This window comes from Zonotrichia leucophrys, chromosome 2, assembly GCF_028769735.1.
Source record: "Zonotrichia leucophrys gambelii isolate GWCS_2022_RI chromosome 2, RI_Zleu_2.0, whole genome shotgun sequence".
NCBI lineage: Eukaryota > Metazoa > Chordata > Aves > Passeriformes > Passerellidae > Zonotrichia > Zonotrichia leucophrys.
The window spans coordinates 91,460,368-91,485,627 of record NC_088171.1 but is presented as its reverse complement, the minus strand read 5'-3'; the positions used below and the strand labels follow the sequence as shown (position 1 = coordinate 91,485,627).

The window sequence follows — 25,260 nt, the reverse complement described above, 5'->3', positions numbered from 1 at the left end:
CCTTCTTTTCCTTCAGCAAACCCCCTTGAATATAATTATTCTTGTTTTTTAACAGATACTGTTAATGATACACTCGGCATTAAATGTTGTATCTAAGCTAGGTGATTTTTCTAAATGGAGAAAATAATAGAGCTAATGTTTTAAAAACAAGTCCATATTAGGTTAACAAATACTGAATGTTAATCAGGAGATTTTCCAGATTTTCAAGCACTGAATTGGCTGATCTCTTGAAAAACATGACCTATTTTTAAACACTGATCTTGAAAATGCTCTACTTACAGACTTATGTTCAAAGTAGTAGACTGCAAGGTTTGGAACAATCTAAATAATTGATGATCTCCTAATCAAAAGGGACATACATCAAAGTGAAAAAGCTACAGTTCTGTTCATTGAAGGAGTTAGGAAAACATGGAGGAAAAGAAAAAGGAGTATTGAGATTGAAAATGTGAGCAAACAGTAATCAAATTGATACCGAAAGATTTTTTACAGACCGCTCCTATCACAAATCCCACAAATTGTTTATGATGAATAATTCCATTGACAACATCAAGTAAAAATTAAATCCCAAAGAAAACTAAATTTTCACAAGTTATACTGTTTATCTCTGTACACTGACAGACCCAAATCTAGATATTCAAACACCTAAGAGACAAGATTACAAACCTTCAGTCTGTACCACCTAGCGTGAATGTTTTTGTGACAGGTAACCTGATAGCTTGGAAAGTGGTAGCTTGTCTGCATAATAAACATCACTGCCTTAAATTATAGAAGTTAAAGTATGTCAGTTAAAATGGTGAAAAAATTGCAGAATTAGAAAAAGGTTACATTAATAACTGTATAGCAGCCAGGGTTCTGATGTGAAGGAAATGGCTGTAAGTTAGGTCAAAATCAATTTGGAAATGCCACAAAGTATGTCCATCTTAGGATTCACCTTTACTTTAATTCTCTCAGCTTTGTATGTGAGTCACTTAAATCTTTCCGTAGCAATGGCAGTAAATTTCCTTCTAATGTTACACAAAAGGAAAATTGTGTCTGTGACATCTAGGGGAAATATGGGCTCTGAGAAACCTGTCTTGTGAAAGATGTCCCTCCTCATGGCAGGGTTTTGGAACAAGATGATCTTTACAGTCCCCTCCAACCTCCCCTTCCTCCATTCTAGGATTCTATGATTTCTAACACAGAAGAATATTGACATCACTTCACCATAGAATATTCTGAATAGTTCTTTTAAGGTTACAGTCATCTTTTAATTTATATTTACAAACTTCACTAAAAGAGTCCTAACTTCTAAAACACCCAAAGCCCCACCATTTTAATGGCTATACTTCACTAACCTTTTAAAAATAATCTATTCAGCTACCACTTTTTAGTCTGTGTTTATGGCAATAAAATAATTATCTTGGTATCTTCTTTATAGATGTTTCTTAGTTATGCCCAGGCACATGCATTTTCACTGGTAGACATGTATTTTTTGCCTTGGTTTCTTTCTTTGCTGGCTTCTGGGACTCTGATTCAAAAGAATAATCTTCTTCTCCTCTTACCTTTCTTCTTTAGGTCACCCTCACCTTCACTCCTGTTTCTCATGTTTTTTTTCCAAGCAAGAACAATAGAAAAAGGACATCTCCTTTTCCCATATCACTATTGTTTATAGGCAGTCTTATTATTCATGAACGATTAAAAGATTCTGAATCATCCTAGGATCAAATTATTTTTAAAATGGTAATATTAGGTTTCAATTTGTTATAAGTGTTAAATCTAACATTATAAAAGGAACTGATTTTTATGTCCTTTCTAGAGCTTTTATGCAAAGTTTCAATAAGGGTCTGTGCTCAGTGAGCTGTACATGGTGCAAACAAATGATGGAGAGTCCATCCGGTGAGTTCTAGGAGTGCAAGCTACCAGAACAGTTATCAGACACCTGGTGAGATAGATCCAAATCAGAGAAAAGAAAGTCTTGATGGCACAATTCCTACACCCTAAGAAAACCACACCTATAAGTATTAATAAAACAACTTGGAAATCAGACTTCTTTTGAGGAAAAAGATTTAAAAAATTAGATTTTGTCCTTTACAGGATACACACACATAATGCTTATTACTATTTTTACACAAAGGAAAAGGTTCCTGTAACTGTCCTGTACCCACCAAAAATACAAAGAAAACTCTAAGGTAAATTTTCTCCCAACTCGAATGTTTTACAGCATGAGAAGGAAAAAAACCCCAAAAAACGATTCAGCACATAAACTCACAAATTCCCTGATACACACATACATGCTTTTCCCTCTTTATCCCTCTAAATCACTCTCAAGCTTTGAAAAATACCAAAATAGTAAATGCCCACTTCCTCTAGCTGTCTCCTCTTTCAAAGGTACAGAACAAAGGAAGACAGTACAAAAATAACCATGAGTTACTAAGTTGTTTTAGAATATGAGCTGAATGTCAGATGATAAAATCAGATTTTTATTCCCAGAATTTAAGAAAAGAAAGTTCTTGGGAACAGTTACAGAATTGACAGCCTAATAGCTTGGTATCTCCCATGTCTTGCACCCAAAGAATAAACTAAAAACTCTCTCTGCTAAAGGAAAAGAGTGTAAAGATACACAAAGATGCCTTTTGTCACATAGTTGGACCTTCATAATAATTTACTGAAGGGAAAGTCAGAGCCACACACTTTTGACTATTCTCCAAACGGCCCATCTCTTTGAGTCTTCTCAAAAGGAATGAGAATTGGATGTCTTAAATGACATCCCAGGGTCATGTTGCCATCTGAAGCCGAACACAGAGGGATCTGCTTATCTTGTGAAACTCCCTCTCATTTCAGGATGTCAGCATGACACTGCAGTTATCAACGAGGGCCGTTGCAAGTGCAGAAATGCAAGCTGTAAGGAAGTGTGATTGCTTACAACTCAGTCTCTGGGCTTGCAGCTCAATCCTTTCCCATAGGGTACACAATATAGCTCTTTTCTTCTGTACCTGCTCCAAAACATGGAAGATAGATACTTTTAAATGAAAGCAATTAGCTTAAAAAGTCATGCCATTCTCTGTTAATGTATCAGTTGTGAGAAGCTGCAGACATATTTGGTGGTCAACATCTGCTGCATTCGCCAAGGTATTAGTGGTTTGCTTGAAACACAAGACTGCTACCAAGAAACTGAAAATGTTTTTACCTCTAACCCCTTCTCATGCTTCATGCCTGAAGTTCCTGACACAAAGTAGAGTACACTGCTCCCAGTTGAAAGGCGGCAGCTCTTTTCTGAAGGGCTGGTTCACAACAATGATTAAACACTTTCATCACACAGTTGGAGCACCTTGATTCTGAACGTGCCTCTCTTTTGCCAAAGGTTAAACAAAATTTGGAGACCAGTTTGTTGCAACCACTGAAAGAAACATCTGTCACACTTTAAGCCTTGCATTTTTTGTAATTTGCCTTGTCTAGCTTTTCCTATTAGTTTCTACAATATACTGTGACAGTTGGATAGATTCAAAGCCCTAGCAGTAAGTGATAGAGCCTTCTTATGTAAATGAAAATAACAATTTCAAATAGGTTAAATATATTTACACATGCAGAGATATAAAAGAGGTTTTGAGGTTTCCAGATGTGTATAAGTCTGTATTGGGCCACTGAAAAGAAGCTGTCATCTAAAAGAGACTTTATTCAGCCATGCTTTATTTCTCTGCATTTAGTACAGTCTTTTACTTTCCTAGTCAGCAGCATGCCACCTGCTCTTTCATTTCCTCAAAGTAGGTCAGCAGTCAGCCATCAATCTTTCATCTTCATTACAGCTAAATCCTAAAGCCTGAGGCAAATGAACCATTTTAAAGGAGATGCAGTGATAGCTGTGGTATTCTCTCTCTTGTGTTAGCCATTTGCAGCTGAAAAAATATCTCAAAATCCAGATGAAGCTAGCCAACCTTTAACTAGAAAATAGCAGGGATGAAAGCAGTTTTCACAAGGTCTTTGTAAAAATCTGGGGACAAATTCCAAAACACAGAAACATGGGGCCAGCCTTCACATCACATAATCTCTTTCATAACATTATTAAACTCAGAAATTCAAGTTATATCATTACCCCCCGCACCCCCAAAAGAAGAAAATTCTAGATCTCCAACTAATCTGGTGCCTTAGAAACACAGTCTCACTCCCACACACAGTGTCTCTTTACTTGTGATCAATTTTTAGCTATATATTTCTAGACGAAGCCAGACTTTTGTCAATGGTATTCAATGAACAAACAAAAGGCACAAATTGAAATGCAGGAAGTACCATTTAAACATGAGAAAAAAGTACTTTTTTGATTATGAGGGTGGTTGAACACTGTAGCATGTTGCTCAGAGAGGTTGTAGAGAGTCCACACTTGAATATATTCAAAATATGATTAGACATGGTCTTGAACAATGCACTGGGACTCTGCTTTGAGCAGAAAATATCCAGAGATCTTCTCCAGTCTCAAAGATTCAATAATTCTATATTTAATTTCTTAACCTCAGTTTCTTTTTCAGGAGTCAGTTTGTATGAATTAAATAAAAATTGGGTAAACACTGAAGATCTCTTCCTCTTTATGACATATTAGAAGAATATGTTTTCCCATTATAGCACAATTATCAAGTGGTCTAAAAATATGTGACATTCTTGGAAAAGAATGCAGGACACTTGGTGTCGAGAATTACATTCTAAACATTCTTCCACCAATGTTCAGAAATGCTGTCTGCAGTTTGTCAGAATTGCTCTCTTTATTCTATGAGAGCAATTATAAAGAATAAAAATAAAATTAAATGTAAACAGAACTTAAAAATACAGGGGTATCCCCTCTCTCCATAGCTGATGTACTCATAAAAATCTGTCTCAAGTCCTACCAAACCATGCCTCCCTTGGAGAACAATCTGAAAAGGGCCAAGCATATACAAACCACTCTCTAGAATATTCTGTCATCTGTCACAAAATGTTTTCTTCAGAGTGAGGTCATGTCTGCCTATTTAGGACCTAATAGCTTTTTCTTTCATCAGTGTGCCCAGTTGCTATGTTAATCCCATGTAAGCTCTTAGGATGGACAACATTCTGCAGAGAAGTGTACCTGCATTATGTGTTGTGTCTTCTTTGAACCTGCCAGTTCCACTTCACACTCCTGAGCTCTTGCATAGGAACAGACTATGTGTGATAACTTCTAGTCACATTTTCTAAGCCACTGAAGATTTTATTCTGCCCTGTCCTCATCCATTTCTTTTCCAGCCTATTCCTTGGATGGGGGCTATTCCATCCGTACTTCTTAAACCTCTACAAAGCTCTGGATGTTTTCCATCTCCTGGATGTCAGGACCTGTGCTGGGACTCTACACAGTATAAGTATAACTCCACTCTGGATTTAAACATTGGCATAGTATTGTTTATATTTTGCCCCCTGTTTCTTATAATTCCTTACACTTGGTTTGCCTTTTGACTTCTGTTGTGCAATAGGATGATACTTTCTTAAAACTGAGTGGCCTTCTATCAAGATCTAACCATCACCTGGCATTTATTTATATGCAGCTTCACCTATCCTGTAATTTTCCCTTAAACCAGAAATCTTGTTTGGCATTCAATTTATGAAATCATTGTCATAGTGACTTGTAAAATGACTTGTCAAAGTTCATAATTTTAACTCCTTAAATAATTACTTTCGTGATTTCTGATATGGATCTCATTTCATATTAATTAAAATTTTATTAATTTATTTTAAAAGGCCAAACATTAGAAAAAAGGTTAAAAAACATCCAAGTTGCCCCCCCAGCTATCTTTTCCATCTTATTCTAGCCCAATTCCTTTGTAATGCCATGTCTTAAAATATTGTTTGATGGTATGTCATCACACACATTTTCATCCTGAATGTGTCTCCAGAGTGCTTTAACTGGCTTTTCTTTCTTCTATATTAGTGTATGCAAATGAAAAATATGAAAAACTGAAAAATACTTTGGTTTAAACTGCTCACAGCATTATTGTAAGATTAGATCCCAATGAAAGCATTTAAAGATATGTGCCTTCAACCTGTATAGCAAAGCTGAAGAGCATCTCCATTTGGAAGCAAGAAATTTTCATTTTGCTTTCAACTGCTGCACAAAGTTACATGCTGGCTCAATGGTAATATTGCAAAAAGAAAATTCCATAGTAAATGGAACTTTTTATCATTATCCCTACAGATCTAGGATGCAGGTGTGCTGTTCCACTTTTATTTGCAACTGCCCCACAAAATGTGGAAGAACCAATCACAGCAGTTAGATTAAAAATTCCCTTTCTGCAGGGAAGTAGCCAGAACACAGAAAGAAATAACAAAGGGAATACCCAGCTTTTGTCAACCAGAATCCAAACCATTGGTTGTTTCAATTATGTCCCTGACCAAATACCAGAACTGAAATATCAACAGTCAAGACACTAAATATATACACATATATATTTGTACATATTAACACACATTCATACATATACATCTACATCTATATGCAAAATATTGAAAATAAATATTTAGACAAGCATTTTTTCCACAAATATGTGCCTTTTCAAGTATCTAATTCTCAATAGATTACAAGAATCTGTAAAAATTACAGATAAAAATTACTGGTAAAAATTACACAATAATTCTTTTGTTGATGATAAAAGCAGACATAATTTTAAAATATAAGTAGGGTATTTTCATAAAATGAGGATTCTAACTTTCTACACTCTAACATTTGATAAAGACATTATCAACTGCTTTGAAAGATTCTCAGCTCTCTAAAACTCTTACTTGAGTCAGAAATGCTTCATGAGAAAGCAATAAAAATATCTCAAAATCAATGGAAAGCATTGAATAAAATGGGAATTCGAAAGAAATAAGTTCACCAATAACAAAAATCCAAAATGTTATTTGAGATAACCAGAAGTCCTTTATAACACAGTCATAATAAGGAAGTTTTATACTCTAGCAGAAATTACATGAGAAAAATTAGAATGGCTAATACAAGTTCTCAAGAACAAGGCAAGTAGGTAAGTTTTTTTTAAATGTACCCAAAAATAAAAAAAAATTGATCCATGACATTGCTTTTAAGATGAGAAGTAATGATGACATTAAAATCAAAACTCAGAATTTTCTGTTGAAAAGGGTGTAGACTATGACCAAAAAAAAAAAAAAAACAAACCCCCAAAAATCACAAAAAACCCAAACCAACACACAAACAAAAACAAAACAAACAAAAACCAGCAAAAATAAAAAGAACAAAAATCATCAACAACAGAGAGGGCTGCCAGGCAGCTGTGGGGACTGAGTCTCTCCCTTTATGAGGCACCCTCATGCACTAGGAACTCGCTCCACTTACACACAACTACTTATTAAGCATTTATTTTTGAGTCTTAACTACAAACCATAAAATCAGGTCTTACTGGGAAGCCTTACACAGACTGTCCAGAAGTATGTGCACACCAACCTGTGCAGCTCATGGTTGATCCACAACTCTTTCTTTAAAGAAAAACAAATGAATGATTGGATTTGATCAGTCTCAGCATTCCTAACAAAAATAGAAGCGAGTACCTCTCTTGGGAAATTGTCCAATCTGCATCCATTTATCACTTTTTCTTCTTTTTTTCTGACTGATGGTCACCTGCAGCCAGGTCATCACCAGTCTTTAATAGCTGCTCAATAGTGGATAGTGATCTAAAGCTGAGCTGGCCTAAGCCACAGGTTTGCTGTCCTTTGAAAGAGTCACTTGTATCAATGACCTGCCCATTATGGGAGTGAAAGTGAGCATGAGGTGAGATTTGTTAAGCGTGACAGTTCATGGAGACAGGCAGGAGAAAATATTTTGGGAGCGTAGAGAAGCATGGAAGGAAGGAATGCACTGCCCAGAATAGAGCTGCTGAAGGTCTAAGAACAAAGACAGTTTGGAAAGCAGACTTCAAGGTGATTCAGGTCTTTAAAAATCAAGATACCCCCTGTTTTATAGCTTAAAAAAATACATATGCAACCAAAGTATTGCTAATGCATATTAGCCCCACTACTAATGTGGTTAACAGCTATAATGTGTTTCTTCTCTTTTATCCAGGGAGAGAAGTCTATACAGGAGGATATTTTAAAATAAAAAAGCATAGGCATAAACACATTCTGCTGGATATTAATGCAGGAGATAGCTAATAGAGAAACAATCCTTGCATTTGCGCAGCTGAGATTTGTGAAAATTTGCAATTTTTATAGAAAAGTTCATGCTAGTGTTTGCCAGAGCCAGAAAAAAGATTTTTCTCACTTTGAAACATACAATGCATATGAAATATACATTAAAATTTTAGAACATGTTTATCAGAGAAGTGTGAGAGTCTGGCCGAATTTTCCCTCATCTGCCTCTCGATCGTCATTGAGGACCACTGAAGAGAAGACCCCTCCTGTCCCACCTCTCGGCCTGGCTGGACTTCTCCTGATTTCTGGGTGGTCCCCTGCAGAAGAGCCCTCTCACTTGTTTGCAACCACCGTGACAGACAAACTGAGGTGTAAGAAGCTTCTCCATCAAGGACTGAGACATGAAACCCCCATGTGAAAAGGCTCCTCTCCTCCTTCCAAGGACTGGGACTGAAACCCCTAACCTGGGGGAGGTGTGTAGGGGGAGGCAAGCTGACCAAAGAGAGATGTTTGCCTGCAGGTTGTGACCACCAGATCACAAAAACAATGGCTCACGTTAACTGCTGAGAACATTGGCTACCTGTTACATCTATTCCTTATTGCACCTGTTTCCCCCCCCTCACAATTTTCAATAGAATTATCATAATAAAAACCTCAGAGTTAGCTAGAGATTTTGAGATCTCCCTGACGAAACAGGCAGATCCTCGACTGGACTGGACCAAAGGACTTCGTCTCCATGTTCAGTAGCTATATCCCTCTCTCTCTCTTTTCTGTCTTTCTCTATCTTTTTCTCTCCCTTAATCCCTCTATCGCATTTTGCTGTGGTCATTCAATAAAGGCGCATTTGTTTTGATTATTACTGCAAACCCCCTGTGCCGTGTTGGTTTTTTTGCACCCTGAGATCAATCCATGAACCATCACGAACCCCGTTTGTAAGGACGGATTGTGACAAGAAGCAAAAAAATCTACCCTCTACAGCAAAACAATTTTACTTACCTAAAAAGTAATCATATGGAGGCTTTGATTTACTACCATATGGGAAACTCCAGCAGAGAATGGCCCAAGGCACTGGCAGAAAATGTCCTGTGTTGGTACTAGCACTTTTTTTTTAAAAAATAGTTTTCAAAATATGACTGCATTGCTGTGCAAGGGAAGAGCAGAGTCTTCAAGATTTGGGCACAAATACAGTCCACTGCTTAGAGATGCTGCTCTGTCAGAGAGCAAAGTAACAATGAGGGATCCAGGAGAACCAAACACAGAAGCAGAATGACCCGTCCTGCATCGCCATGAAGAGGATGGCTTTGTTCAAGGAAGCTCTTCCTCAGGCCCTCTGCCCACCAGCACGAAGTCTGGGTCAAGTCTGCAGCACTCTGCCATCTGCTTATTGCCTGTGTGTGTGTGCCCTGGCTGTCCAGCAGCTCTCCCTGTCTGCCTGGGTGTGCTTACAAACACAAGTGCTCCACCTGGCACTTCACCTCGAAGGGAAAGCACATCAGTTCCTATTAGGTTTGAGCAGTACTGAAGTGGTTTTTGTGCAAAGCCAAGGTGCTCCTTTGGAGTGAGAGAGCATTACTTCATAGTCAAGCACTGCAAAAAGATCTTGTGGCAGGTTACTTCTGGCTTGCTTTTCCAAATTGACAATCACTACCCTTAACCCTTTCCAGTGCAATTTGCTGGCCAGAACTCAGGACATTCTAGACAAATGATACTACCTATAATTACCTAACACAAGCTTGAGGCTTGCCTTCTCCATAAAGTTGCTTAGGATTGAAAGAATAGTTTTAAAGTAGCACTGGGATATCCAGATTTTTTCTTTTCAGTATCAGCCCATTTAAACATTTGCAGGAACAAGAGAATATTCTTCCCTCAAAGAAGTATTAATTAAATTAGATAATCTTCTATCCTAAATAGCTATTTTAATGGAGAATTCTCTATTTTTAGAGATGTCTGGTGGAAAGATTTTATTGGTCTCTACTGCAGCCTTAGCATATTTGTGGAGTAATTCATTATGGTTCTTTTTATCCATGTCAGCATCTGTTTTTACACATAAGCATTAAAGTCTGTCTTATACAGTGGAGGTTTCTTCCAGAAAACAAGAGAGGTGCTACAATGCTAGAAAGGGTTGAACATTGAGTACCCAGGATAAAATGCAGCAAGGAAGATTAATCAGTTCCTAGATTGTTTTCTGGAAGTTTTTTCTCATGATGTTTTGGTGACTGATGGAGAGAAGAGTTTTCTTGTCTTTTTTAACTTCTGATATTAATGAATCAAATCACTGAATAAAAGAAAAAAAAATCTTGTCTGGCTTAATAAAGCCTGTAAATCTTGACACTCAATATGAAGTTTAAGTGAATATGTGTCCAGAGATCTCATAGAGACTTATCTCTGGAAGAAGAAGGTAAGCATATGAGAAAAAGAGCTTCTCTGATCTTGCTAATGTGGTAGTGCTTAACAAATGCTGAAATATCCTATAGCTAGCTATGTTTGTATTTGGTAGGCGATTCCTAACTAAAATCTCAGTGTATAAAATATCAGTGTAGTCCTATATCAACAATGTAGTCTTATGAAGGAGCATAAAATCAGGGTTAAGTTTAGCTCTGACTTCAGTTTTCAGAGAAATAAATCTGAATGATTGTATCCAATGTATTTGAAGTTTAAAGTGAAGAAGCGCCACTGGGTCTCTCATACACCGAGCCTCCTCAATGAATCAACAAAACTGTCACAGTGCCTTCTGTGTGAAGCAGCCAGGTATCCCTGACAGATGATGTGTCTGCAGCTTTTAATGATGGTTGGGTGGTGAATCACGCACTGGTTGTCTCACGCAGCAACCTCAGCAGCGCTGCTATCGTAAGCGGTAAAGGGCTGCTGGGGTCCATGTGTATGTCCTTGCTTGTTGGGTTGGATATCAGACATCTGATTTCCTTTCCTCCAACAGACTAATTCACTGAGGACTAGGGATTATGCCTTAAAATCCCAAAGGGGGAACAATAGTCTGTATTTCCAAAAGCAGTTGAAAGGATGGGTCCTGTTGGGTACCTCTGGTAGCAGAACCCTCAGAACTGTAGCAGCTACTGGAAAGTTGCAGTAACAGGCCAGAAATGTGACTACATAACAGTAGCACAAGTAACAATAATTATATAATGAAACCCCTCCACTATCATGCTTCCATATTCCAGAATAACACTTGCACTCTGTAAAAGATGTAGAACCACATATATGGTTCTGTAAGAACCATAGTTCCATATTAAAATCAGTTTTGCCCAACAGCACAACCATGAAAATACCCAGACAAAAATACTGAGGTTAATTGAATCTAAAAATGTGAGGAGTGTAGCTGAGTGGGCCATAGGATGACAAGTGGAATTTGATTTCAGTAGCTGTAATGGTACTGTAAAAACAGTAGAACTACTTATACATTTTCTCAGAGTCATAATTAGTTCATGGAAATGTTCTGGGAATCGCTTTGACAGTGAAGTCCAAAATTTTGTTCAATGGTGTGCAACAGTGAAAAATAATACACTAAATATATGGAAGAGGATGAATAATAGATAAAACACATTACACAGATCTTCTAAAATATGCAATATTAGTCATCCTAACTAAAAAGGATGCTTTAGAGCTTCCATGTCACATGAAAAAGAGCTTAATAAGATTGGGACTATCTACCAAAGAGAAAAGAGGAAAATAAGGTTGTAAACACAGATGCATAGTAATGATTGGTGCTGCCAAAGGAAATGTGGAAGACTGAAATCTCTTCTTTTTCCCTAAAAGAAAAATAACATATGTTCAATGAAACTGAAAAGCAACATTTCCAAAACTGAAAAAGGAAGTTCTTCACACCATGTCTAGTTAGCAATTACTCTGATCTGTGCAAAGTTTGCAAGAGTCAAACCCCCTTGACATTTAAGAGAATAACAAAAGTGTTCAATTAGTGAGAGTATAAGAACTATGAGCTATACACAACTGCTCATTTCAAGTTACTACTCATTATGAATCACAGCTGAAATTTTCAACCATGGCAGATGAACTTTCAGATGTGCACTACACATTTCTGGCACTCACCTCTGAAAGTATTTGCGCCAGTCATTGTTTTAAACGAGGTGGTGGACAAGAGAAGTTACAAGTCTGGTCAATGATAGCGTTCCTACATTTCTAAGGCAGGAACTTTAAAAGTGCTGTGTTTTTGGGAGGCAGAACTAAAATTGGAATTGTTCATTGAAGAGGAATAAGTACCAGCAAGCCTCATCTTGTTAAGTAGCTGTTGTTAAACAGCAGCCATTCATCCGGCCATTTTAGAACTGACCCTGCCCTATTTCCTTATTTTTGCCAGTTTGATACATGTTTCCATGGGAACAGAAGCAGGACTAGCCACCAGCTGAGTCAATCTCAGCTGCGGGCTCCCAGCTCTCACGTTTTGTTCTGTTTCCTTGGAAACTGATGTCAAATGAAAGAGAGAAGTAAACCAGCTTTTACTCTTTAGTATTTACTCCTCCTTAGGACCTGTGCTAGATCCTCTGGGCCGCTAGAAGGCCTACAGATGACTTTATGGCCATTCAGTTTCCTTCTCTCTGGAGCATGGGCCAGCCACCAGAGTGTCCCAGCAGATGCAAGTAAGGGTTCTCAGTTTCTCCTGGCAAGCCACCTGCTGAGAGCTACAATGGCAGGGTGGGAAAGCAGGCTACAGAATTCAGGAGACATTTGGCTCCCACAGTCTGTAATATTTCAAATTGGAAGGAAAGAAATTCAATTTATTTAAAAAATAGTAGGGGAAACAGATGGGCGTAACGATATACAGAGAACAAATTGACTAACAAGCTCTGACCTGCATTAGGCTGAACACCCGCAGAAACTGCTTCAGCCAATTAAATTCTTCATTTCACTTCACACATTTAACAAAGTTCTCTCTAATCTGGCTGTTAGCTGACTGAACAGCACAATGTAAACAAAACCCTATAAACACATCTGTTTATGCACATATACATATGCAGAAAGAGAAAAGAACATGATCTGATCTTTTTCAAAGAATTTACAAAAATCTGCTTGAGTGCATGAATTTGAACCACATACCTTCACCAATTCCATACTTATATTACTCCCATGCTGTCACGTGAATACCAACACCCCTCACCCCAACTCACCCCACATTCCTTTGTGTATGATTTTGGACCAAAGTATTTTCCAATTCCTTCAACAGCGGTGTTATTAATGCAAATGGATATTAAAGAAAAATATCGACATCTGTGCAGCCAAATCCAAATTTTCACATAACTTTCATTGAAAAAATGTAGGGACAAAGCAATTTTAAAAAATAAAATCTTTCCTGAGGAAATGTTTTATACTTGATGACCTCAGCTCTTAGTTAACTAGTCCATCAGGGTATAGCACCACGCTCACCTTGGACTTTCACACATAATATATGCACTCCTTCCTGAATGTTCTTTACATCCCAGCTCAGTAATTTTCACACAGCTCTCACTTAGCATTGACCTTGAATTACTTTTGTGAGTAACTTTTAGAATTGTATATCTATATATAGTTAAATTCATGTACAGCCCAAGTAACAGCTCAATACTATTAATTTCTTCAGGTTCTTAGAGCAGACCCACAGAAAAGACAATCAGATACTCAGGAACAATATTTATATCCTCCAATCCTGTTGTACTTGCATCCATTTATTGAGGATATACTCAACATATCTTGGTGCTCTGAGAGATGTGCCAAGCCAGCTAACATGATTTTGTTCTGGGTTAGTTATTTAAATGAAAATTATAGACAGTTATAATTGTTTTAAGCCAGGCTTTTCTGTCTTATTCAGAAAGATGTAAGAAGTATTCAATTTATTTAATCTGTTAATGAATTTCCTGTAGCTGAACTTAAATCTAAAATTCCACCTTCCTCTATATCAGAAAGTGTTTACATCACAAACAAGAAAATATTTATTTTTACTGCTTCATCTGCAATAAGGAAAGAACATTTCACTTTATGCTAAGCTTTGCAATGTCTGTCCCAAATTCTTCGTAGTCAGCTCTCATTTATATTTTCTGAAATAACTTGATATAACCTCTTCCGCTGAACAATGCAGGTACCAGCACAAAGATGGGAACTTGTCCTGAAGGACTCTACTGGCTACATGCCTCCTTACTAGAAAATGAACTTTTATTTATTTCTTAGTTCTGTTTCCTTATTCTAAAGAACTTCATACCAATTTGAGGGCTTCTCTCTTATTCTGTGTCTATTTCCTTTCTGTGAGAGCCTTTGATGAAAGAAATTGATGAGTCCTTTTTGAGACCTAGCTGGCTGTGTCAGCTTCTATTCATGTCTGCTGGCTTCTTCAAAGGACTTCACTAAGTTTTTATGACTTGTTCCTTCACAAATGTGATGTCGACTACTCCTCAATGCAGCATATCAATTTCTAATCCTACTCCTGATTAGCATTTTTATAAGTTGGCCTACTGCATTAACTTACAAATTTAAGAATTCTACTCTGTCTTGAAAACATGGCAAGATATTCGCAACATTTTGCTCAGATTTCAAAGCAGTTCTGAGCTAATGATTACATACTACTGTCCGTAGTTTGACAATTATTCTTTTGGATTGCTATAGAAAACCTGGGAGAATAGAATCTTTTTCCATTGATTTATTTTGGATCAGTTTCCCTATTCCCACCAGCAACTCCAGTCACTCCTCGGTGAGTTCATCAAAAGGGTTCTAGCACAGCAATCTCCACAAATCCTTCCGCTAAGAATTTTGCTGAATAAAGCAGCAAAGTAATCATTTAATCATTCCACAAAGCCTTATTTTCTACAAGTAATGATCTTCTACTCTGCTTAAATATTATTCCCAAGACTCCGTGGCAAACTTGCTGTTACCGGTATTTACAGAAAAATTTATTATTCTTTTTTCATTCATTGTAAGATGCTTTTTTAGACTGCTTTATTTTCTTCGACATTTAACTTACCAGACATTATGATTCTGTGTATTTTCCCCATTGGGATATAATTTTATTTTTTTTGAAGGGTGTCTTCCTGCTGTTTTTCATGCTGAGTATTTTCTTTTTCAAGTCTTACTAGATGTGTGGCATGAATTTACATTGTCTCTCACATATGAAGTTCTCAATACTCTCTAAACCACCTGATTTAACTCTCTACAGTTTACTCTTTAGCCACTATTTAAGACACTTCCATAATTTAATGTTCTTCAGCTTTCTGAATATGAGTACCACTCCACAGACCTTTTTTGTTTGTTGCTTCTTCAAAGCTATCAAAACTAAGAAGAATTTATTTGTAGCTATGGAAAACTCTTTCATATATCAAGATTTTAGATTGGATTCTGTGTGCTATTCAGAATGAAATCAAGGGTTAAGTCTCGGTCTGTGTGTTCTCTAATCTGTTGAATTACAAATGAGTTAGTTTGAGCAGCACTTTTTTTTTGGTTTTGCAATGTTTTTGAGTCTCTCAACAGTATCAGTCAAAGCTGAACTTCTGGCTTGTTGTGCAGTATTATGTGTCTGGTGGCATTGTTATGCACTTATAATACATAGGAATTCTGTCTCACTCACTGAAATTATTAATTTGGTAATATAAATTGACTTTTCTTTAACATACTGCACTACTCTGAGGCTGGCATGGCCAACTAATCTTTCCTGCATGTTGGTATCTTTGTTATTACAACATCCTCATATAAGGTTTCCTCATATTGGTTTCTGCATTTTACATTTATATCAATGCTAGAAGCCCAAATAGGACATGTCTCATTATCTCTTTTTCTCTTCTGTGTCTTCTAAAATGGCATCTCATTCAGATTTTTTCTCTATTTCATGTTTATTACCACCCCAGGACAAATTAGGGTGAAACCTTAAATACTGGTATTCCAGATACCAGAATGAAGTTTATTTTTAAATGTTGATAATGCTATCATCAGAATGCATAAGAGGAAACATCACAGAAATAACTACTTAATTGGTACTAAGCCATCAAGGAATACAAAGGCTGCTGCCTTGGATAAATGTTTTAAAATTTTACATGAAATATTGGCATCCAGTATGCAAGATACTACTTTCATTGAATCTAACACTAATGTAAGATATTTTTACCTTGGGGATTATAAAAGGTAGTCCATTTCCCCTACAAGTTATTATTTATTAAACATTATCACTGTCTGCCTTCCAAGGCCACAGAGATCAAATCTGTTTCATAGGCATTTGTGCTGGGAGAAGATAAGCCAGTCAGAGGCTTTCAAGCTGAACTCTAGTGTAAAAGAGTTACTACACCATAGAATAACAGAATATTCTGAGTTGGAAGGGACCCACAAGGATCACTGAGTCCAGCTCTTAAGTGAATGGACCATAGAGGAACTGAACACATGGACCTGGCACTATCAGTGCCACGCTCTGACTAGCTGAGCTAATTGTGAGCAAGAGGTGAGTGTGAGTGCATGTGTACACACAGACCCTTTCAACTGCACTAAGTACATGATTGAATTATGATATGGCTGTTGCACAGACTGCACTTTCTAAAGGATTTTGCTATTTCAGACTGTGGTTTCATTCCAACACAGCTGAGCAACTGAAATTAGAGGGAGCTGGTTTCCTAAGTGTTCTTTTCTTGTGGCTGGATTCTCTTCAGCTAAGAGTGAAGCTCCCCTGTAGCAAGTCAATTAAAATATCTGTTTTAGACTAAGGGATAAACTCATTCTGTGACCCTTCTCTTAGAGGAGACACTACCAGAAGGTCTCCTCCACACAGCTGGCTGTTTCTAGCAAGTCTGTCACAGTCCAATGTCCTTAAGAACTGTATCTGCTCAAATCTGTCAGATTTGACTGAAACAGGCAAAGTTTGGTAGGCAGTAGGAAAAAAATTCACACAGAACACCCTAGCACATAAATATTGCCTTCTTAAGAAAGCAGGTCAAAAAGGAAACAATGGTAGAGCCTTGCAAATCTCTTCTAGAGCAGCATCCACAGAAGCATCCTAGTTCCTCATGGGCAGCCCAGGCAGTGAAGGAAGGATGCACTCCAGTTCACATGACTGGGAGAAACAGTCTGGCAGGAACCTGGCTCAGATCTGAGCATAATCATTTTGATTATGACATAAAAGGTGAATCATGATGAGAAAAGCAAATTCCTGGTTCAGCCTAGGAAGAAATTAGTGAGGAAAAAAAGTGATTGGTCTCTCCACTGGTCTGAAAAATTAGCAAAAGGAGAAATGTTACAGGCAGGGAAACTAGGAAAACAGATAAATAGAGGTAACATTATGGAATAATTCCCTTTTCTTTTTTTTTTTTTTTTTACACTGCTTCTTGAAGATTAGAAGCCCTTTGTGTCATCAAAAGCTTTTGCATTATGAGAAAATCAAGCCTACAGCACTCTTAGGAAAAGTTCATAGGGACACCGCTACGGTTCTTACAGACCACTGTACAGTTAGAGAATTTTTAACATTGTCCCTGCCTTGGCCTTTAACCTCTTTTCTTTTGCCAACAACTTTATCGTCCATGTACCATAAACTACTTCCCCTGCTGATGACTGGAGGATCTGGATGCATTATGGTTCAGTCATTAAAACATTTAATGTGGTGTCTTATGGTAGCCACAGATGTGCTTTTCCTAAAGAAACCATACCTGTAGGGTCAGGATGCCAGAAATTGGTCTGAAAACTGACAGATCCAGCATTCGATAGGATTTCTGCCTTCTGTAACAGCCAGAAAGTTTCTAAAAATGCCCACACTTCCCTTTGTATTTTTAGATTTAGACTGCCTATCCTCAGCTTATAAGGCATGGGTTGCTTGGACGTTGCAAACAGCTCCAGAAAAGGAGCCTGGATTTTAAAGTTCTGGGTTTAAGAACTCTTTTAAAAAGTTCTTGATAATTTACTGCTGTTGCTTCATTAAAATGAACTATTTTGTGAATAACAGCAAACAGCACAGGACATTACCAGTCTTTGGGCTTCTTGTCTTTGTTCCTTTGATTCATGTGCTTATGAAGACACAACTACCAGAGGATCATCTGATAGAAGCCAAATGCAGAACTATCACACAGGAAGCTGATGAGTACTCATAAACAGAGCTCAAATGGTTCATTAGCTAGAATGACTGATTGCATTCATAACTTTGGAGCCTTCATTTAGTTTAATCTTTATCACTTGGATTAGCATTAACTGACAGAAATAATCCCTTTAAAATTACTTCACAGAATCAAGTGGGACAAGAAATATCTACTACAAAATAATCCTGAAATAAAACAGAAACTTGCCACCAGTAGTGTTTGTGGCAAGTATTTTTCAAACACAGAAAAGATATGTGCTCCATCAAACTCAACTAAAGAATTCACCATTAAACTTTAGCAACCTAAAAATTAAAAACATAACAACAACAACAACGAGAATAATTAAAGCAGAGAAGACAATTGTCATTTACTTTTACACAAGATTTTTTGAGACCCGAAGAGGTGTGCTTCAGGAAAGCAAATTGCAGTTCACCTCACTGCTTTTATAGTAACATATTTTATGCACATACAATAGTTTAATGACCACATTTGCTGGCACGATACTTTTATTTCCTTCCCACCCCAAATCCATTAGCTTCAAAAATATTCTGCGCAACTTACAGTAACAGCTAAGAGCTCTAACAGTAAGTTCAAATCAATTGTATGCTGAGGGATCAAAATATCAAACATTGTCATGTGTGCATTCAGTGAGCGTCACTTTGCATGGGCTTATATAATTGCAGGAGAATTTCAGCTCTTATGCAAAGTTCAGGCAACTGGTGTGCAGCCCCGTGGTCTGGAAAGCCTCAAATGTGGAAAAAACACACAAGGTCTTTAGCATTATATATTTGATGATCAGAGAACATACACTGAAAAGCTCAGAGGGAAATTGCAACCATTTAAAATTACAGTAAACATTGTTTTTTAAATATATGTTACTTATAGTTTAACTTCACAGTTACTGCTGCTGTCTATGGACATTATACTCAAGGGAATCTAATAACACTAGATATCAGGTTCTTTAGTTTACACTAAAGCAAAAAAGTAAAATTCCTTCTATCTGAGATTATTTTAATTGGATTTTATGACTGTTTGTCATAATGTGTTTGGGTTCAGATAAGCAGAGAAAATGTTAACAATACTGACAACTGAAATATCACTAACAATACAATTGGAGCAAAATGAAATAAACAAGGTTCTCAACAAGCTGCTATGGCTTCAAGCTATACACACATAGACCAGAAGTGTCTCCAGCAGACAAATTTCAGCTACATTTTCTATTTTTTATTGACAACTGTATTAGCTGGGAAGTCTTTCAAACTCTAGGGAATGACTGAGACAAATCTTTTCAGATTCCTAAATGATTTTTTCAAAGAAATCTCCTTGCAGTTTAAGAGGCATTGTTCTAGGGTATTTTCTACAAATGATACCAAAAAAGTGAAATCTTCTCCTAATGAAATTGCAGAGCTACACTGCAAAGTAAGAACGAAGTAAAAGCAGTGGAGTGAAATGGTATATATTTTCTTGCAAATGTTAACATCAGAAGAGAAAACAATTGTTCTTTTTCTTACTGATATTCAAGTATAGGAGAAGAGACTAACACTTCTAGATTGTCCTTATATAATCTAGCTTTCAGATATCACCGGTTGCCGTGTTGGAGGCAATAAATTCTCAAACAATGCACATCTTCATACAGACAGATGGTTTTTTCCTAGGCATAAATTGTTGCTGCCATGTTTCTTGCTCTCAGTTTGTCCAGAAAGCTCTACTTCAGCTCCACTTCTAGAAACCAACCAGAGTTTTGGAACGTGTGTACAGCTGGCATTAAAGTATTACCTCCTGCCTATCAAAACTGCTCGTGTGAGCTTTCTGGGAATACCATTAAGAGAGAAACAATTAGTATGGGTGCATGCACATAAAATTACTGCAAATAAATACAGCAGTAGGTAACATAATTCCTGAGCATCTCCACAAAGAATGCAGTCTAAGCAGTGACCTCTTCTGCACTTATCTTGAATGAGCTCTTACTGAAATTCACTAATGGGTTCTGATAATCTATTATTTATTGCAACAGACTCTAATAGAGAGTCTTAGCAGAGGACTCTCCTGTGTTTACAACTCTTGCAAATAAAATGTCTCACAAGTGACAGAAATGTGGCACCTGCAACTACATACACAATTTCTTTTGGCTGCAGTTGTTTCTTTTCTATTTGGTTTTGAAAACCAGAACCCTTCGTCCCCCAAAATACACAGCTTGACTTGCTTTCATTTTACTAAATGCATCTTTAGCTTAATCTTATGGAAAGCTGTAGATACTCATATGCAACCATTAGTATTACTTGGGCTTGAGGACATACCTCCATGTTATACTTTTCCACTGTCCTCCTCAAAGGATCCACAACCTGCCAGCAAATCAGGATGCAAAGATCAATCAGTAGCATCCCTCCAACTATCCCCAGTAGCTTCTGGTCTTTAATGATCTGGAGAGACAGAAAAAAAAAAAAAAAGAAGAAAAAAGAAGTAGGGAGTTTCCCATGAGCCACAGATAGACCCTATACAGCTTTATTCCTATATAGGGAGAAAGACACAGGTTGCTAATAGTAAAGGTTTTTAACAATGAACAAATAAAAGAAATATAGAAAGATGAAAGCAAGACAAATTATTTTAGTTCATTTCACGGTTATTAGAAGTATCTGAAGTGTTTTCTCATTTCTATAAAGACTTTGGGAAGACTCTTGAACATTTATATTGAAATCCAGGTTTAATATTAACTCCTGGAAAATGAGAAAAATATATTCTAGGGAGCCACTGCTGTGTTTATGCATGCAAATGTGGAAAAATGTTCATCAGCCTCTCAGAGTAGAAGGCACTGAGGTAGTTTTCACTAAGACTTAGTGCTCAGTCTTTCATAACCTTCGTGGATGTGGAAAATGCAGAAGTTATAAAAAGTTTATTTTGGAGGTTTTTTGTGTCTATGTGTTTAATATTTTCCTCTGTTACCCAGGGAGCAAGAAGGAATGATACATTTTTTCTGTATTACAAAGGTCAGAGGCTTTAATGCACATCTAGTGTAAAACATGCTTCTAATTTTGCTTGGGGTTTAGGTTCCAAACAGAAAAACAAGAGTCACTCATGAAAATAAAAATCCAAACCATGTATTAGAGTCTTTTATAACTGCATGCAATCCCTATGTAATTTCTACTGTTGTACACATAGCAGCACTAAGAAAATATACTGCAATTGCATTATTTCAGTTGCGAAGTTGTAATCATGTTGAAATATAAGGCCTAAATTAATTTTATTTTCATGCTCTTGAGTCCATGGTCATGGTTTCTTAATTAATATCTACCTCTATTATTAAGAACACTCATCCAATAGTCAAAAGTTATTGCCAAATTGCTTTAAAATGGACAAATACACATCTTTTTTTTCCAAGTTTCCATTCTGGGAAACAGTTGACTTAATCCAAATGAAATATTCAAAAATATTAAGCCTGAGAAGCTTAAGAAAGTTGTGATTATTTCAGTTCAATTTGATGAAATTATTAGGATTTCAAAAATGCATTAAAAAGCCAGAAGTGTCAGCTAATCTTAATAGAGGCAAGGTTAGTATTCCTGCATAGAATAAATTGTATTTGCATGACATTCTTATCAAGCTGAAGGAAATGATGAAAATGACCAAAATTTGAAATAATGTATAAAGAACTTTAGAAAGTCTGGTTTTCATATTGCTTGGTGTGATATCTTTTCTGTTTTGAAAGATGTTTCAGCAACATTGTGCACCACTTTTTGTTAATCTGATGGTTTATTTTATAGATAATTTGGAATAAACTAAGAGTAAAATAAAGGGTAGTAATCAGAATAAGCTAAAGGACTTGATACAATATATTCATTTCCTGAGACCAGTTATGTAAATCCATGTAGCTACCACTGCCATAAAGCACTGGAAAGTGATGCTTTCCCCATGTTTATGGCAGCAAGGGAGCAGTACACCCATCTCAGAATTCTGAGATAGCACTGGCGTGTCTGGAGAGGGCAGATGAAAGGGGAGGGTGCAGCTTTCATGGTGCTATGTCTTGCTGCTGGATGATTTGGCAAGGAGAAAAGGAGAACTTTGCAAGGCCAAGGTGCCTTGGTGTGCTGTGCAGGGGAGGAAGGCTGTTGAAATGTGTTTCTTCATAATGCTAAAATGAAAGCAGGTATTAAGCAAAGGTTCTCAGACACAGCTTGGTCCCTTGCCTTCTTTTGGGAAAACAGAACTATGTCTGACTTTTATCAAGTGGCAATCAGAGCTGAAAAGAAACAGGTTAGTCTTTTTTAATCTCTTTTGTAATGCCTACAAACAGACCTTGAGCGAAACATACCGAGTACTGCTCCTAGTATGAGTGGAGACATGGCAGAGAAAACAATGGGGAGTCAAGTCCATAGAGAATTTGGATTTAGATGAAATATTGTCAGTTTAACTCAAATTTCTTTTCCTCCCTCTTAAATGGCTAGGAAATGTATTGTATTGGTATGTTTTAGTTGGTCTTCCTTTTTAACTGATGTAGTTTATTTTACTGAAGTTGGCTGTTGAACTATTACATGTTTAGCCTTTCTCAATAGCCAGTGGGCAGGGACAAAAGCCTTTAAAAGACAATTCATCCCACCTGTCATGGTTTGAGCCTGGCACAGAGCCAGTGCCCCCCCATGAAAATGCCTCACCCTGGTGTCTGCTGTGAGATGTGACCAGGAATAAGCAAAACAGGCTCTAACTTAAACATAAAGGACACTTTATTACTTAAACTACAGGAAAATAGGGAAAGACCATAAGGAAAAAGAAGAAAAGAATTGAAAACCTTACAAAAAAGCCACTTTCCTCCTCCCCACTCCCTGACTTTCCCAATCCGATACATTCTCCCAAAACAACTGCCCAGCCTTGGCCCCACACTTTAGTATACTCAAACATCAGTTCATGAAGAGGAAAGGAGTCCTTCTCGTTCCATAGGCTTCTCCTGGAAACACACTGAAACCTCGTGTGCTTCTCTGTCACTTCGGCACCGCCCGGAAAAAAAAAAAAAGTCCTTTTGCCGCTTGTAACATCTTCCTTCCATGCCCAGTGCTCTCACCACTGCGCATGGCCAGAGCTGCTTTTAGGGTTGTCTTTCAAGGATGCCTTGTCTCACTCCAAAAAGGCACAGTCTCTGCTTTTGGGACATCTGTCCCCCCCATATTTTTCCAACCCCCTGGGGCCGGGGGGTCCTCACGAAGAACCTTCCTGGTTTTGAGGCACTGCCTCCCCCTAAATGCAGTCTGTGTCACAGGAACAACTGAGTCCATAGCCACGAGAAAAGTCCAGCCAAAAGGCCACTCCAAATCACCTCTCCCCATCCAATCATCTCCACATTCTTCGGGCCAGGTCCTTGTCTTATCTCATCTCCTATCTCCCTTCTTATTCAGCTTCGAGGAGGATTAGCATTTTTGCAAGGCCCCAATCATGCAAGAAAGGGTTAAAAGTTTTCAGTCTCTGTCGGTCCCGGAGCGACTCCCAGACTCCCACGCACGCTGCCCACACGCTGCCGCTCCGGCCGGGCAGTCTTCCTCCCCCCTCCCCCCTTCTCCTCCTGGCTGGCTGCTCTCCTGGGGGGAAGGGGGGGGGGGGGGGGGCTGCCCGATGTCTCGATGTCTCTTGGGGCTCCTCCACCCTTCCATTCTTGAAAGCCCCTCAACCCCCACCTCTGTCCAGGCCCCGGGCCTACCGCATGGCCGCCCCTCCCCCGCCCAGCAGCAGCGGGCTGGGCGGGGGAAGAGATCTGACCTCTTCGCCCGACGATGTCCCAAAGAGGAAGTGCCAAGGGCAGTGCCTTGCTTTTAACCCCTGTGTATTCTCGGAGGTGTGTCCAAACCCCACTGGCCACACCGGACGCCAGTCTCAAACCCAAAACCTTCATTGGTTTGACCACAGCTTCCCAGAATTCCCACTCCTTCCTGGTCAAACCACGACACCACCTATCCTGGGAAACATTTAGGGTCAGGAAAAATTAGTGTTCTGAAACACGTCCGTCTCTTCCTCACTCTCCGCCCCCCAAGAGGAGGTGAAGGCAATTAAGTTCAGCTAAAAATATACATTTGACAAACTAAAAGCTATGTGAAAGCATCTTGCCAGAAATGTCTCCCTCTGTTCTTCTAAGCCAAAAAGGTTCCTTGGAAAAAAAAACCCCTCAAAATATCTTATCTTTCAAATGGAAATAGCGCTCATTTTACCTAGGATAGGTAAGCAGCCCAATGTCTTCCATATTTGTATGAACTATCTTCATAATGAAAGTAAGGTTGCATTGGATTCAGATTTGTCAACCCCTGGTAATATTAGTCAATCTGGTACAGCAATGCCAGAAGTAAAAGAGGAAAAGGATATTATTAAAAGTAGTAATACTGATAATCCACGCACAGAATCAAAATAAATAATTTCCTATTCATGATCACATTGCTAATGTCATCACATCACTTCTCCTTGCTCTTGTACATCTTTCATTTGTACCTTGCACTACTGCAGAACAGTATTTTCGTTTGGTAACCTTTTTTTGGACAAATAGTTATTAGAAAAAGATAAGAGTAGAGATACAGCAAACAGTTGAGCTCTTCCTTGGATACTTCTCGGAGTAATTTTTCCTGCATTACTCTGTCCTTTTCTGGACAGAAGGGGAGTTGTATAACAGCAGCTGTCACTGGCAGCAGGTATTATTCATCCCTTACTTCTGCCAGACAGCCAGGAGGAAGGCAAGCAAAACAAAGCCCATAAGATAACCTAAGTGACCTAGACCAGCGTGATGAGCTCTGCAAAACACAGCGGTGCTGGTGCTGCGGCAGGGTGAGAGGGCTGAATGCAGGGTACCTGGGGCTGCCTCCCACACCCATCACAGTGCTGCCCTGTCCTTGGCAAAACCACTGCTGGAATACACTTCTGAAGCAGAACTCTCCACCAGAATGTTAGCTTTCAGAACAAAACACCGAGGTCCAATTATTTTTCACTTCTGCTAGTTATTAGCAGCTTGTCCTAAAAGAGATTTGCCCTGAGAAATGCCACTGGTATATCACTAACATCACTTCTGAAAGGCTTTCTGCTCTCCCCTTCCACATGCAGGAAGCCCAGCTTTCCCAGCCCTCATTCCCACCCACTAGAACTCCTTCAATTC

At 38.1% G+C, this 25,260-nt stretch overlaps 1 protein-coding gene across 2 annotated transcripts in view; it reads right to left on the bottom strand.

The window, feature by feature from the left end:
• Positions 1 to 25,260, bottom strand: part of GABBR2 (gamma-aminobutyric acid type B receptor subunit 2) — a 458,014-nt gene that overhangs the window by 109,674 nt on the left and 323,080 nt on the right. Inside the window, exon 13 of one of the 2 annotated variants that reach the window (XM_064705659.1) lies at positions 20,447 to 20,569. The exons of the other annotated variant lie outside the window; for it this stretch is intronic. Within the exon in view, the coding sequence (XP_064561729.1) occupies positions 20,447 to 20,569 (123 nt within the window). The remainder of the gene's footprint in view (positions 1 to 20,446; positions 20,570 to 25,260) is intronic. 2 annotated transcript variants of the gene reach the window in all.